We start from the raw sequence: 16,887 nt of genomic DNA, 5'->3' as shown, positions 1-16,887 counted from the left end.
GCTTTTAGTTTTTTCCCCTTCTATATGTTGCATGTATGTTTTCTGAAGAAATGTGAGTGGTGCTTGCCAAAACTTGGCACTGGGTTGATGCTAAGACAATGAGACATCAGACTGCTTACTAGGTGGTTTTTAAGGTGTTGCTAAGGTGTTTTGTTTGACCAAAAATGTTATTTGACTGTGTAAGTTTATTTCACGGTAACGATATCTTTCACAATATAGTTTTTATAATGGTGGTTGTTCCAGAAAATCTACTAAAGGGCTTTATATAATAAATAAGCTAAAATATATAAGAGGACTTATTTTATTTATTTTAATTTTGACCTTATAAATATAGTAAACTTAAAATGACTTTATATGAACAACACATTTCAGTTTTATGTGGACATACAGTATTATTATTATTATACAGTCACATTTTTATTTGATGGTCTGTTTGTTGAATTGAAGTTACATTGCATCTACATGCCAACATATTCTCATTAGATTATAAGTGGACTGTTAGGTTAAGGTTAGTGTAAGCTGACATGTACTTGCAAAGTTTCTTCTAGTCAGTTAAATGTCTGTTGAAGGAGCAGAATCAGCAGATATTAAGCAGATAGTTTACTAATACTCAAACGGACCATCAAAATAAAGTGTTACCATATAAACATTCCTCAAGTAACGTTTTCTCACAGATATCAAACATATCCCAAGTAAGTAACTGGGAAATAACACTTAAATATGAATATATAAGTATGTAAACACTTTAGGGAAATATCAAACCATTTTTCCTTAAACAATACCACTACGGTGGCGCAGTGGGTAGCACAATCGCCTCACAGCAAGAAGGTCGCTGGTTCGAGTCCCAGCTGGGTCAGTTGGTGTTTCTGTGTGGAGTTTGCATGTTCTCCCCGTGTTGGCGTGGGTTTCCTCCGGGTGCTCCGGTTTCCCCCACAGTCCAAACACAGGCGCTATAGGGGAATTGATCAACTAAACTGGCTGTAGTGTATGAGTGTGAATGCAGGAGTGTATGGGTGTTTCCCAGTGTTGGGTTGCTGTGTAAAACATATGCTGGATAAGTTGGCGGTTCATTCTGCTGTGGCGACCGCTGATTAATATATGGACTAAGCCGAAAAGAAAATGAATGAATGAATAAACCATTATAATTTTTGTATAAATATTGAACATAAGTGATTATTCTGGTTGAAAATATGAAGCGATTAGCAACACTGCCGTTCTCCCATGTTCCTGTGTTTTTTGGCCACGCCCACTTATTTACACTTTGCGGTGAACACACAATCAAAAATTATTTTATGGTGCACATTTCATCCCACTGTAACGATATACACTGTCCAGCAATAATGGAAATAAACACATCTGACGCTGCTGGCTATTTCTAAGGGTGCTTTCACACCTAGATGTCACACGTAGTCTTGTTTGCCCAGTTAGCGTGGTTCGTTTGGCATATGTGAACCTCGCAATCGTGCTCGGATCCGTGCCAAAACAACTGGTCCGAGATCGCTTGAATGAGGTGGTCTTGGCTCGATTAAAACTAACTCTGGAGCGGATCGATTGTAGTGAGAAAGCAATGCGATCCGAGCCCGGCTATATCACAGTGTATTATGGATATGTAATAGTGATATACAGCTATATGAGGAGAGAATTATGAGTAGTGCAGTATGTCATTCCTGACAGTAAATGTGCATTTCATGTCAAATATGAAAGTGAAAGCATGCTGAACTATTAACGAGAGCTGTTTATATATTAGGGAAATTGACAGAACTGCAGGCTTGGTTTATCTGTTATTTCTCTCTATAATGTAAAGTAGGCTTGGGTCGTAAGACGATGCCATCATCCATTGCCAATGGCCGATAGACATCATGATGCTGAGCCGGCATTGCGATCCTCCGCCCCCGTCACAGCAGCAACCCGCTCACGAATAACACACACTGAGGCCCCGTTTACACTAATACATCTTAGCACCTGTGGTTCGGTTCATTTGGTCCAGACCAAGAGCAACAAATGACACATTGAAGTATTTTCTGCCGTCGTTGGGTCGTTTTCACACCACACTGCTGGCTTTGGTTTGAACCAGTTGAAAAGAACCAAAATGCAGTCATGTGACAAAATCCACATCTCTCATTGGCCAGGTGTTATTGAACGTATTTCCTAAACTGCTTTTCGATTGGTCAGAATTAACATGCGGGAAAATGCCAATGGAACTCCCGCAAGTAAACAAACCGGCAGACACAACATGTCGCTTTTTACTACGGAGGGACAACTGCGCTGACTGATGGTATCCCTGCTCATGGTAACGTATACTAGTTTGTGTACATCACTTTAGACAAACTAACGTTATACATTTGGAGAATGAAGCGCAGCTGCGGCAGGAAAACAATGTTTTAATGAATCGCACGTCACTTCAGGAGGAGGCGAGAATTCATTTAGCTAAACTGTGACATGGTCATCTTCTGGAAATATTCCCAACGATCCATCAGGTCATGTTACTCTCTCTCTCTCTCTCTCTCTCTCTCTCTCTCTCTCTCTCTCTCTCTCTCTCTCTCTCTCTCTCTCTTTAAAAACTGTTGGTAAAGCGCTGTCATAAATATTATTCCTCCACACCCCATAAGGATGGGACAGCGCATCGACTACGGCAGCTGGATTAGTCATAAAGGCGCATACTTTTTGCGGTTGGGTCTGTTTTAGTGCAGATCATGTTCTCACACAAACGAACCGCTCCAGGTTTCTTTTAAAGTCTACCAATACCACCTCTTCAAGTAGGTCACGGTATCGGTCCGCTTTTGGTGCGCACTGGAGTGCAATTACTACATTCACAGCTGCCCAAAGACGAACCGCACCAAGAGGGAAAAACCAACTCTAGGACGATTCAACCGAACTAAGGCAGGTGTGAAAGCACCCCTAATCTCTGTTTCGGAACAAAACATCGATTATAGGTGTGAAAAGCCACCCTAAAGCTTTTGCTAGGAGGTTGCTGTGTGCTCTGAGTGGTTGCCAGGTTGTTTCTTTAAGATTTATACTTCTCGCATCAAGCGCAGCGGTGCAGCCTTCACGTGGTCGCATAGCCCTCGCCGTCACGATGCTGATTCGCACCTCTCAAAAAATGTAACTACACATCGCAACGAAGCGTAGCGCAAGCTCTGTGATTGGTCGGATTGGTAGCCCTGACAAGAGTAGGCGGGACCGAGAGATGCGTGAACCCGTTGTAGCGAGTGTTTACATGTGTGGAGTTCTGTGAAGGAGCTCCAGATGGAAAGTGCTGTTCTGTGTTCACCTCATGATTAAAGTTGTTGCGCGTCCGCCGGTTCCCGCCTCTGAATGAGCGAGTTTGAGCCACTTGTACATTAAGGAAGCGTTCAGAAAAAACTAAACACCAGTGAAAAGACTCGACACAGAGGAACAAACACCTACTGCCAGCTAGTGTTTCAGAAGAGTTACTGCAGAGCAACGACAAACAGGCAGCAGAAGTATCAATTGCAGGACTACACGCAAGGCATGCACCGTGGGTCACACTGATCACATCGACGCAGAAGAATAAACCAGGCTTAAGGTGTTGCTAGGGCACTCTGAGTGGTTGAAATAAAGGAAACAAGCAGGCTGCTGCTTGATTCTGCTGCCTCAGTGTTTCAAGGTTTAATCGCTTACAGATAATAACATAAAAACACAAGAAAAGCCTCTTCAGCAGGATGGAGAAGCAGGTGAATCGTCTGTGTGTCACCAGGCCTCTCGAGTGCTGCATTATGGGTACTGTGTATTGATTTTGAGCACAGAGGTCCAGAGTTTCAGATAACCCACGGCACTATCGAGCGGTTAACCATGACTTTAACACACACTGTTATTACAATAAACACACGTCCATCTGTGTGATGCACATGAGAAACTGGTAGAAGCTTGTCCTCACACTCAATTAAAAATGTAAAACCATCACTGAAACTATTAATGCTTTATATAAAATAAAGAAAACAGACTCTGAAGAATGCTGCGTTGCTGTAACACAATATTAGGACATTGTATATAATAAGATGGACAACTCTAATGTCTATAATGTCTTATAATCCATAATGCATATGTTTTTGACTTTAGGTTTATATATAAGTTTATGTTGATTTCTAAAGTTATGGCTTTACTTCTCCACATTTCTGACTTACTAATGTGTGAGTTCATATTTGTATCTCGTAACTCTGAACTTAAATTCAGCTGAATTCAATTCTGTGACGTTACCAATGCAAATATGTAAAAATATGTATAGTTTTACTAAATGACCTGAGATTATGTTTGTATTATCAATATTGTAAATGTAATACCTTTCAGTTTGCCACAATATAGCCTTCGAAGCTGACATGACAGAGAACAATTTAATAAGAATAAACTAATAAACTAAATATTTAGCTTAACCCTTGACTTAGCTTGACTGCCGCTCTACCAAACAGTTGACCATGTTTTGACTGTTATAAATAATGGTTTACACACACAGCATTGTTGATTTACCCAAAAATCAAACAAACATAATCCTGTTGCACTATTACGCTTAATGTTGGTTTTATTGTAAAAAAAATCAAGAAAGCATGAAATATTTTTATGGCATACTTCAAGAAATTGATTTATTTAGAATATTTACAAAAAAATATTGGTCTTACACTTCATATTTTCTGATTTTTCATAGTAAATGGATTATTCCTGTACCATATACCAACATATTAACCATTTTGTAGAGGTTGATATTTTCACAGTTATAAATGAAACATGTCTTATATATCAGTATTATGACTATACACAGACTGTATTTTTTCAAGCGAAATTGGACATGCTACTCTAAGAGATTAGGAGAACTGGCGGGGATCATATACTTTTGCATGTAGCTGTTTATACTGCAGTTAGTTTTCAGGCCATATTATTCACATGATTCACTATATCAGTCTGCTATAACGATAGTCTGTGTGTTAAAGCGGGGGAAAACACGAGCATTACTGGCATTATCATGATGGACTCATTCAGTAGCGAACTTGTGTTTATGTGACACACCCCCAGGGGTGTGTCCTCTCCCCACTGCTCCCCACTGTGTCCCCACTGCTCTTCTCCCTGCACACGAATGACTGCACATCAAAAGACTCCTCTGTGAAGCTCTTGAAGTTTGCAGACGACACCACACTTATCGGCCTCATTCAGGACGGTGACGAGTCTGCTTACAGACAGGAGGTTAAGGAGTTGGCTGTCTGGTGTAGCCACAACAACCTGGAGCTCAACACGCTCAAAACAGTGGAGATGATAGTGGACTTCAGGAGAAACCCCCCTGCTCTCCCCCCACTGAGCATCATGGACAGCATTGTGGCAGCAGTGGAGTCATTCAGGTTCCTGGGCACCACTATCTCTCAGGACCTGAAGTGGGACACTCACATTGACTCCATTGTCAAAAAAGCTCAACAGAGGCTGTACTTTCTTCGTCAGCTGAGGAAGTTTAACCTCCCAAAGGAGCTGCTGAAACAGTTCTACACCTCCATCATTGAATCAGTCATCTGCACATCAATAACTGTCTGGTTTAGCTCAGCTACTAAATACGATCTCCAAAGACTACGTCGAATAGTTCGGACTGCTGAGCGAATCACTGGTACAACCCTTCCTACTCCCCAAGAACTGTACTTATCCAGAGCGAGCAGAAGGGCTGCCAAAATCACTCTGGACCCCTCACACCCAGCACACTGCCTCTTTGAACTGTTACCTTCTGGTCGACGCTACAGAGCACTGCGCACCAGAACAGCCCGACACAGAAACAGTTTCTTCCCTCAGGCAATCCATCTCATGAACACTTGATGATAATAATTGTGGAACCAACATCACTACTTGCTATACACTTTTATACACACATACACGTATTTAACAACACACTTTACATGCCAATTTGCACATAACAGCAGCACATATAATGTTGTATATAGTAATAAACATGTACATACACTGGTCAATCTGTATATTTGCATTCACTACTTACTTCTATTTTTTAAATATATTTATGATCTGTTTTTTGTCCTGTCTCTGTAATCCTGTTGCACTGTAGAAGCTCTGTCACCAAAACAAATTCCTAATATGTATGAACATACCTGGCAATAAAGCTCTTTCTGATTCTGATTCTGATGTGACTTACACTTTCCTTGAAAAAACCTTATGACTACCTAATTTTTGTTGCTGTCGCCATCCTCGCTTGTGTGTGTCACCCAACACACCTTATTCTTACACAGGAAAAAAAAGCAATCCACCACGTTTGGCACCGCTTGTATCTAAACGCAGCCACACACCCTCACATGATGGCAGGGAAAGGCACAGCCAATCAAAATGTCCATTTAGTGAAGTTTTTTTTCCCTCTCCGCTGTCGCCACTGGCTTGCATGGTTCAGGATCTGTAGAGCTGCGCATCGTTGGATTTGCTCTTCAGTGTTTGGACTCTCAGTAGTGATTATTAAACCACACTGAACTGAGCTAAACTGAACTGAACTTAAACACTACAAACTGAACTACACTGTTCCTATTTACTGTGACCTTTTATGTGAAGCTGCTTTGACACAATCTACATTGTATAAGCGCTATACAAATAAAGGGGAATTGAATTGAATTTAATATGTGTTTTGGGGGCGGGAGGACTCGAGGAGAGAACGTCATTTAAGCCTTTCTGCATGTCTAAATTAACGTTGACAGCGCGTTTATTTGTTGTTGTTGTTGTTGAGCAGATTAAATTATTAGTGGGGACAGTTCAATGGTCGGTGGATATTGGTGGGGACAAGTCCCTTCCGTCCATCCTAAATCTACGCCCCTGCTGACTCGGACACTTCCAATAGAGATAGAGATGTTGCACAATCAGCTAAACTATTACTAGAACTGGTTTTTATGTATGGGCCATATACAGTATATTGCATCACCAAAATTGATTGAGCTCATGTCCATGCAATGCAATAAGTCCATATATTGATTATAGTGCAGGCCGAGTGTCGTCATATTGAACACCTTTAATTCCCAGTTGAAGTGAATTGAACAGAAGCTTACGGTAAATGCAGTGTAAGTGTGTTTTGATGAAAGCAGTAATCGCTGGAAGGTAAAAGTCATAGATGTCGACAGGAGTTAATGGTTTACTGGCTGGAATCATTAGCTGCTGTTGGATGATCATTTCTCCTCAGTCTTCTGCTGTGATTGGTGTCAGATTGATGAGATTGAGGAGCTGGATCTCCTCTGCCCCTCCATCAGCAGATGAAAATGGGAAAATAAATGATGTTTATCTGTCTCTCGCCTTCTCACCTCATTTAAAGTCTGTCCTCATGAGCTCTCGTCTCCGTCTCACTCCGTCACTCATTATGACTGTCATTCATCACAAGGCAGAACATAAAGAAATGCATGAAGAATATAGAGGCTGTTTAAGAATTACAATTATATTCTGTATTGTCATATTTTTTGTTATAAAAGTTATTTATCTATCACCTTTACATTCTCATCTGTGGCCTCACAGCAAAAAGGTTGCTGGTTCGAGTCCCGGCTGGGTCAGTTGGTGTTTCTGTGTGGAGTTTGCATGTTCTCCCCGTGTTGGTGTGGGTTTCCTCTGGGTGCTCCGGTTTCCCCCACAGTCCAAACACATGCGCTATAGGGGAACTGATCAACTAAATTGGCTGTAGTGTGAGTGTGTGTGTGTGTGTGAGAGAGAATGAGTGTGTATGGGTGTTTCCCAATACTGGGTTGCAGCTGGAATGGCATCCGCTGGGTACACAAAACATTTGCTGGAATAGTTGGTGGTTCATTCCGCTGTGGCGACCCCTGATAAATAAGGGACTAAGCCGAAAGAAAATGAATGAGTGAGTGAATGAATGATGCTATATTGAATGAAATTAGAAAGTTTGAAGACATTTTGTTTTAATTATAATAAAATAAAATAATTATTAGGGGTGTAAATAAGACATCTCATTATGATCAAATATGACATTGATTGTCACATTCACAGTCGCACATCATGGTTTCCGCTATATTCATTCTTCCATGGCAGGGCGCCACACCAAAATTGATCCCGCCACGGCTACATTACAGCTTCTCATTCAAAACATTCAGTCGTGTTTTTTTTAATAGCAGGTGATAATCGCAACAAAACATATTAAAAGGTCAGTGAATTATAACAGAGCAAACTTTTCTGTAACCGCAGTAGTGCTGTGCGCTATTTGTTTAACCCTTTAAGGTGACGTGCTGACTGACTGACAGACAGGTGCATGAGGTCAGCAAACACGACGTAGCTTTCAGTTAAGATGAACACAGTTTCCAGAATTATACTTTATTTACAGATAAAGGTCTGTGGTTCAGCATTCAGTGACTTTATCTTGCTGGAGTTTATAGCCGTTTCACTTTACTTCAGGACGCATTAATGCTGCTCTGTAGGTCTATTAGAGACATTCAGAAATATTCCCAGCAAATCTAATAAATGTCAGTTTGTTCAGTTTAAGAAGCGCTCTCGCTCGGCACAGTCAACATTTCTTCATATCGTAATTTACGTAGGTATTTGCGTTTTTGGCGGGACCATAGACATAATAAATACTTTATATTTATATTAATATAATATATTAAATTATATTAAATAACAATAATGAATAATTTATATTAATTTATTATCTATGGGCAGAACCTCGGAGGTTGATTCTGGGCCGCATGTGGCCTGCGGGCCGCCAATTGAATAGCCCTGCTTTAAAGCATCATGGACATTCAACAGGTAATTTCACATTATCAACATTGGGTCACACTTGATTTTGATGATCCGTTTGTTGAATTTAAGTTACACTGCATCTACATGCCAACTAATTCTCATTAGATTATAAGTAGACTGTTAGGTTGAGGTTAGGGTTAGTGTAAGCTGACATGTACTTGCTAAGTTTCTTCTAGTCAGTTAAATGTCTGTTGAAGGAGCAGAATCAGCAGATATTAAGCACACAGTCTACTAATACTCAAATGGAGCATCAAAATAAAGTGTTACCCAACATTTTCTTAATATGCACAATATCATTATCATGTGCAATGTTGTGAAATTAATAACTCTCCTACAGTAACAGAATCTATTTGCTGTAATATTCAGTATTGGTTAATACACTTAATCATTAAATGTTTCTATTAAATCTGATTCTTTCTGCAATCCTACTTGCCGCTTATTAACAATAAAATCATTTGACTTTGGGTGAGGATGTTAATGTTTTGAGTTGACAGTGAATCACAGAAATATACACATCTTAAATTATTACGCCTAACAATTACTGAACTTATCTTTCATTTTAAGCAACATTCACTCATGGCATAGTGTGCAGACCTGCTACTAACCTTTCAGTTACAGTATTAACACTTCACTTTGAGTTTTGAGTGTCATTTGCAGGTGAATGACACAAATAGACATAAGTGAATTCAGGAAATGCCCTTTTTCTGTAAGCACAACGTGGATTAAATTTCACACTGTATTTAGTTTAATTCTCCTGCTGTTCTTGACAGGTTTTGTGATGATAACCTGCAGTGTTAGTGTGTCTCTGTGCAGCAGACGCTGAAGTGAATAAAGAGAGATTACTGTAGAGCGATCAGGATGAAGACGAGAGAGACACACACACACACACACACACACACACACACACACACACATTAAAATAGACTTCATAGCTGTTGATGGTGCACCTTTATTCCCTGCATGGTGCAGCAGACGCAGCGATAACTGGGAGTTATTTCCGTGCGCTCGCTCTCTGACAGCCTGTCATTATTCTGCTGCGCTGTGATCCTCCTTTTGTCGTCTTCTTGTGCTGTAATTACACTCTATTATTGGCACAATTAGCTGAGGCTGTGAATGCGGCTCTGGCGAGAGCTTGACCTGTATTAACCACATTCATAGAGGCTCTCAGAGTTCACGGCGGCGCTAACGAGCTCCGGATCTTAATGAACTGACGAACAGGAGTTTAGTGACCTGCAGAAACAACACCTTCACTGACCACACGCAGCTGCAGACAGGGGGCGCCGTAACTGCAGGAGGATTGGGAGCTTTCTAACTATGTTTCCATCCACAGATGCAAATTAGGTTTGTGTGTCAAATAATATAAAACACTAGTGAGTAAAGCAGCGTTTCCATCCAATGAGAAACAAAAGAGAATAAAACCATCACTTCCTGCTGCTCCTGCGCCGATATCACTGAGAGAAGTGTAGTTTGATGCACTGTTGGGATGTGGCACTGTGGAGTTTGTTCAACTCTAATGCGCCTCAGAAGACCAAGATAAAACGCAGTGGACGTGGTGAATGCGATGGCTCCTGGAGGCGCGAGACGTGATTTACTTGACATAAAATACTGATATTTATTCATCAGGTATGGCAACCAAAATCCATCGTCTGTTAGACGTCATAGTGGTAATGTCCACACAACGGCAAGCTGTAACTATATTAGACGTTGATATTTGGTTGGTTTTAGGTTGAACGTTGGACATTGATGTCAGCCTGACATTGAGTTCTGACGTCAACATGATTTTCATTTCCAAACAAAATGCAACATCCCTATGACGTTAGAGTACTGCGTCAATCTGACGTCATGTTGACGTCCTGTGCCTGCTGGATGTTTAAGGTCATTTTGGTCATCACACAGTAAACATCCGTCATTTTTTCATCAGTGACGTGCATCTAAACAGTCTCCGGGTCATTGCATACAAAGATTTTGGACATCTTCTTGGACTCTTTTAATGCTTCCAAACAGTTTGCTGCATTTATAAAGCGCCCATGTCTTGAGGTAGTTCATCATGATGCGATTTACCTTTGGACAAGTATCACAGACTGATTTTTCTAATCCTCATAGACAAGAAAAAATAAAGTAGTGACTGCAGTGTGAAGGACAGTAGTGGAGTAAAAGTACCGATACTGCACTAGAAATGTACTCAAGGGAAAGTTAAAGTACACATTTATAAAACTACTTAGTAAATTACAATTCCTGAGAAAAACTACTCCATTACAGTCGTTTGAGTATTTGTAATTAGTTACTCTACACCACTGCCACTGAGCCACCATGCCACCCAAACATAGCTTCAAAAACCACAAGTGAACCATGATGAGAATGTGAAGGTGCAGATAATCACTTTTATAACACAAAAACAACATCACAATACTAAAATGATTGTAATTCTTAAACAGCCTCTATATTCTTCATGCATTTCTTTATGATCTGCCTTGTGACAGTGATTGAGGAGCTTGATTTATATATATATATATATATATATATATATATATATATATATATATATATATATATATATATATATATATATATATATATATATATATATATATATATAATGTAAATACTTTTATCTTGGATGCTATTACTCGTTTGACAGCACTAAACTCAACACTTTAACTCTAGGTGAGCTGAAATATTAGCCTATTTTCAGAATAGTGGAGTGTTCCTTTAGAGAGAGTTGGTTTGATTTCAGCAAGATGGAGAAGCATTTACAGCCTTGTAGGTGAGCAGCAATATTTTATACACAGATTTAATCAGGCAGCCGGTGTAGGGAAGATAAGCCTGGGCTCATATGATGGTATTTTCTTGACCTGGTATGAACTGCATTTTGCACACACACATGGAGAATCAATCCATCAGTCTCTTCTCGGTGTTTATTTCCTCTCTCTGTGTCTTCTTGGCGCATTATTCCGCATGTGGTTCATTCACTGCGACCTGCTGAAATGACTGCAGAGTAATAACACGATGACCTTCAGAAGACCACGACGCCGATCCACCGGGACCATCAGTCAGGCTCATTTACATCTCGTCTGCATCTCATTAACATATTTATGAATGCGGGACTTTGAATTGAAACAAAGGGCGCGAGTGACTTCTGATCCTCCTTCTGAGAGAGTGTTTGTTTACCGCACACAATCACATCTGCTTCCGTTTGTTTTATTCATCCCAACATGGCATTTATTGAAATACAGAGGTAAAGTTCAGTGAGGGATTGACAGTCGGCTTGCGGGAAAATGTCTTTGTGTTGTTAAGAGTCTCGAGTTTGGCTTGCGTTGTGCAGTTGATTGGGATAAAACAAAAAATTTGACCATATTTCTCTTTTGGCTGCAAAACAAAAAAGCCATTTCCAGCTGATAAATCTCAAAATCTGAAATATTATAATGCTTTTTTATTGTTTTTTTAATCTATATTAATTTACTTGACAATCTACATTCTCTAAAGTGCTATAGAAATAACTGCTGAGTTTATTTAGTCAACAATACTGTAGAAACTGTGCTGTATTATTAAAATTTAAATGTGATGATATGTAAATGTATAGTCAAATGTAATTTACTGCTGCGATGTATAACTGGATTCTGTTTTCATTGTCACATGATCATTCAGAAATCTTTAATTATGCTAATTTGATGATCAAGAAGCATTTATCAGTATTATCAGTGTATCAAAGTCAGCTGTATTGACAATCCAGCCACATGTACAGGACATACAGAGAATAGAAATTGCATTACTCTCAGACACTGAGATCACATGTGCCTAACATATTATATTAATACAAAAAGTAAAATTTTGGAGGAAATTACAATAAATATGATTACACATAAAATCTAAAAATATAAGTAAAATAAATAAACATTTGGAAACAATACAATTACACTTAAGGGCATATGGCAAGGAGTGCAAACCAGATCTGTGCAGATGCAAAACAGTATTTAATGCAAACAGTATAGTATAATGTAAAACAGTATATAGTGCAAAAAGTATAGTATAATGTAAATAGTATAATGTAAAACAGTATATAGTGCAAAAGTATAGTATAATGTAAATAGTATAATGTAAAACAGTATATAGTGCAAAAGTATAGTATAATGTAAATAGTATAATGTAAAACAGTATATAGTGCAAAAGTATAGTATAATGCAAAACAGTATATAGTGCAAAAGTATAGTATAATGTAAAACAGTATATAGTGCAAAAGTATAGTATGATGTAAAACAGTATATAGTGCAAAAGTATAGTATAATGTAAAACAGTATATAGTGCAAAAGTATAGTATAATGTAAAACAGTATATAGTGCAAAAGTATAGTATAATGTAAAACAGTATATAGTGCAAAAGTATTGTATAATGTAAAACAGTATATAGTGCAAAAGTATAGTATAATGCAAAACAGTATATAGTGCAAAAGTATAGTATAATGTAAAACAGTATATAGTGCAAAAGTATAGTATAATGTAAAACAGTATATAGTGCAAAAGTATAGTATAATGTAAAACAGTATATAGTGCAAAAGTATAGTATAATGTAAAACAGTATATAGTGCAAAAGTATAGTATAATGTAAAACAGTATATAGTGCAAAAGTATAGTATAATGTAAAACAGTATATAGTGCAAAAAGTATAGTATAATGTAAAACAGTATATAGTGCAAAAGTATAGTATAATGTAAAACAGTATATAGTGCAAAAGTATAGTATAATGCAAAACAGTATATAGTGCAAAAAGTATAGTATAATGTAAAACAGTATATAGTGCAAAAATATAGTATAATGTAAAACAGTATATAGTGCAAAAGTATAGTATAATGTAAAACAGTATATAGTGCAAAAGTATAGTATAATGTAAAACAGTATATAGTGCAAAAATCTTGTAAACTTGATAATTGTGATCATAAATTATGATCTGTGATTGATGAAAAATAAAAAATGTGTCTTTTTACCACAAAAATATGAATGAGCAGAGCATGACTGTTTATTTATGATTATAATCATCAATGTTTCTTGATCATCAAATCATCACATTATAGTGATTTCAGAATGATCGCGTGATACTGAAGAGTAATGATGGGGAAAATATTCAGCTTTACATCACTGAAATAAATGACACTTTATTAGATATTCACATAGTTAATAACACTTTTAATGATATCTAAGTTTTTTATAGTCTTTGATTACTGTAAATAATAGCAGCTTTGGTGATCATAAGAGACATTTTATGTATTCTATCCTTTAAAGACCTTATATCTAAAAAAAATTATAAAATAAATAACTTCAGAAAAATGTTTGAATCTATTTGAAATGGTTCTTTTATCTTCACTTGTAGGTCACTTGGATAAAAGCGTCTGCTAAATGATTAAATGTAAAATATTCATCATTTTGCTCATCAAATCAGAGACTTTTGTTGGTTTCCAGCCTCTCTTAAACCTTGAAATGATTTGCCCCATTCCATTAGCCTGGCACAATCTCCCTCTGTTTTTTAACTCCCTGTTTGGCAGAGCCTTTAACACATGAATGCATGATTTTAATTAACATACTACTGGCGTGTGTGTCTGTCTTACTCTTGTTGTTTGTTTGTGGTTTTAGTTATTAAGCACATTGGTCAACTTGGGTTATTTTTTATATAATAATTTTTGGGGGATTTTTCACCTTTATTGGATAGGACAGTAGAGAGTATTAACAGGAAAGCATGGGAAGCAGAGAGAGGGGAAGGATTGGCGAGGTGGAATCGAACTCGGGTCGCCGTGAGCACGGGAGTGCATGTGTCGACGCATTAACCACTACAACACTGGCGCTGACAACTTGGGTTGTTTTTAATTAATATAAAGCATCTGTCATGAGAGTCTGGATGAGTGTCTCCCAGTAATGGGATGTAGCTGGAAGGGCATCCGCTGTATAAAACATATGCCAGAATAGTTGGCGGTTCATTGCGCTGTGGCAACCCCTGATAAATAAGGGACTAAGCTGAAAGAAAATGAATGAAATCATCTGCTGATCCAAAGACGTGAATGAAATTTATACACAAAGCTGGAAATCCCTCAACAGATTTGGGAATAAAGCAGCGTATCCATCTAATGATGGAGTGAGACTCTGTTTGGGAGCATCTGTCCTGCTCGCTTATGTGCATTCGTTTTTATTTATCAAATCAAGCATTTTTTAAATGTGATCATTCAAAATGTGCATAAAATAGGTGCATGCTAGCAATACATCTTAGATAATCTTGTGTTTGAATATTGCTGTAAGCATAAATGCTAATGCTGTACTGTTGACTCTTCTTTTCCAGCTGAATGAAACTGCTAAGCAGCTGATGGAGATGGACAAGCCATCTCCGTCTCCAGCTCCTGGTCCCAGCACTGACACGGGTTCTCCGGCCGCGGGCCCCAGCGCCGCCGTCAGCTGTAATGGGAGCGGCGTGCACCGGCGTGTGGAGGGCAAGAAGAACGCTAAGAAGCGGCACTCGTTCACGGCGCTCAGCATGACGCAGCGTTCAGCGCAGGTGCTGGGAAACAACAGACACTCCATGGAGATCAGCGCACCTGTGCTCATCAGCTCATCCGATCCACGGGCAGCAGCGCGCATCGCAGACTGCACACACCTGTCCTCCAGCGCACCTGCAGCACAGGTACAGCTCACACACACACACTGTCCTCCAGCACACCTGCAGCACAGGTACAGCCCACATGTGCATCTGCAGCTATAACTGTTGCCACCTGCTGGAGTATTACTGAACTGAACTAACATGTGTTCACCAAAATGTTTTCACTATAGAGGAATTAGCATGTTTATAAACATTCAGGATGCGCGCACTGTGAGGTTGCAGAAAAAAACGTGAGTGCTAGCATTTACAGTGAGGGAATGACATCTGATGCAGTACAGAGTTTGTAGTTGTCTTAGAGATGAGTTATATTGATTACATATTATAAATATTAATAACATAATGCTTTCAGCATATTATAACAGCTCGTCACCCAGTGATAAGCACAGTGATTCTGCAAAATTACTGTTAAAGTGAGCGGCGTTCATCTGACAGCTCCATTTGAGATAGCACCCTCCCAATGAATATTGGATAAGTGAACTTACCTGATGTGAAATGAGAACTGCAGAGTCCAGCATGTTTAATTAGGTCCTCACTCCATTCAGCTCCCTTTTAGCCAAAGACGTCTGCGGTTGGCATTAAAAGCAGTGTGGTGTACGGTAAAAGTTCAGTTTTCTATTTTTGGACTTGGCATCCTACCGCACAACACCACATGTTTGCTATTGCAACCGGTCTTTTTTTGCAAGCAGGAACCCGTGTGACGTCATGTGTGACGTAGGTTGGTGATTCCTAATAATAAGGGATGCAACGATTATAGATTTTGGTTGTCTGATTATAGTCTGAGGAATAATCATGGTTATCACGGTTATTATGCATTCATTGATTTCAAAACACGACTAGTTTAGAAAATCACATGAAAGCTCCTTAAATTTTAAAGTGTCCATATTGCTGCTCAGTAACCGAATAATACAGCACAAAATAATATTTAATATTTAATAATATTTTTTAAAATAGCTGCGCGCCTCCATTGAAAATAACGAACTTGCACGGATAATAGTCTCAGCCATAGTTAATCTAGTGTGCGTGGGTATTAGTCTCTGTGTACAGGCGTGAAGCCTCAAACTAGCGCACTGTTGGCATAACTTTGTTTAGTTGCAGCAGTTTCATTCCATGCAGAAACGCGGTGTTGAGAAGCCTTTACGATTAATTAACAGTAACGAATTAAAGCACGGTTAATAGTGAAATCAGTTAAGTGTTGTATCCCTAGATATAATACCATGATTATATAGACCAGAGGTCACCTAACTTGTTCCTGGAGGGCTGGTGTCCTGCAGATTTTAGCTCCAACCCTAATCAAACACACCTGAATGAGCTAATCAAGGTCTTACTAGGTATACTTGAAACATCCAGGCAGGTGTCTTGAGGCAAGTTGGAGCTAAACTGGTGACCCCTGATATAGACATTCATTCATTTTCTTTTCAGGTTAGTCCCTTTATTAAGCTGGGGTCGCCACAGCGGAATGAACTGACAACAATTCCAGCATATGTTTTACGCAGCAGATACCCTTTCAGCTGCAACCCATCACTGGGAAACATCCAT

The 16,887-nt window shown here is 38.9% G+C and overlaps 1 protein-coding gene across 1 annotated transcript in view; it reads left to right on the top strand.

The window, feature by feature from the left end:
• The window catches only part of LOC130235430 (E3 ubiquitin-protein ligase SH3RF3-like), a 139,305-nt gene that overhangs the window by 76,773 nt on the left and 45,645 nt on the right, over positions 1-16,887 (top strand). Inside the window, exon 4 of the mRNA XM_056466014.1 lies at positions 15,037-15,375. Coding sequence (XP_056321989.1) covers positions 15,037-15,375 — 339 coding nt within the window. The remainder of the gene's footprint in view (positions 1-15,036; positions 15,376-16,887) is intronic.

The sequence above is a fragment of the Danio aesculapii genome, chromosome 9, assembly GCF_903798145.1.
Source record: "Danio aesculapii chromosome 9, fDanAes4.1, whole genome shotgun sequence".
Taxonomy (NCBI): Eukaryota; Metazoa; Chordata; class Actinopteri; order Cypriniformes; family Danionidae; genus Danio; species Danio aesculapii.
This window is presented reverse-complemented; position numbering and strand designations above follow the sequence as displayed.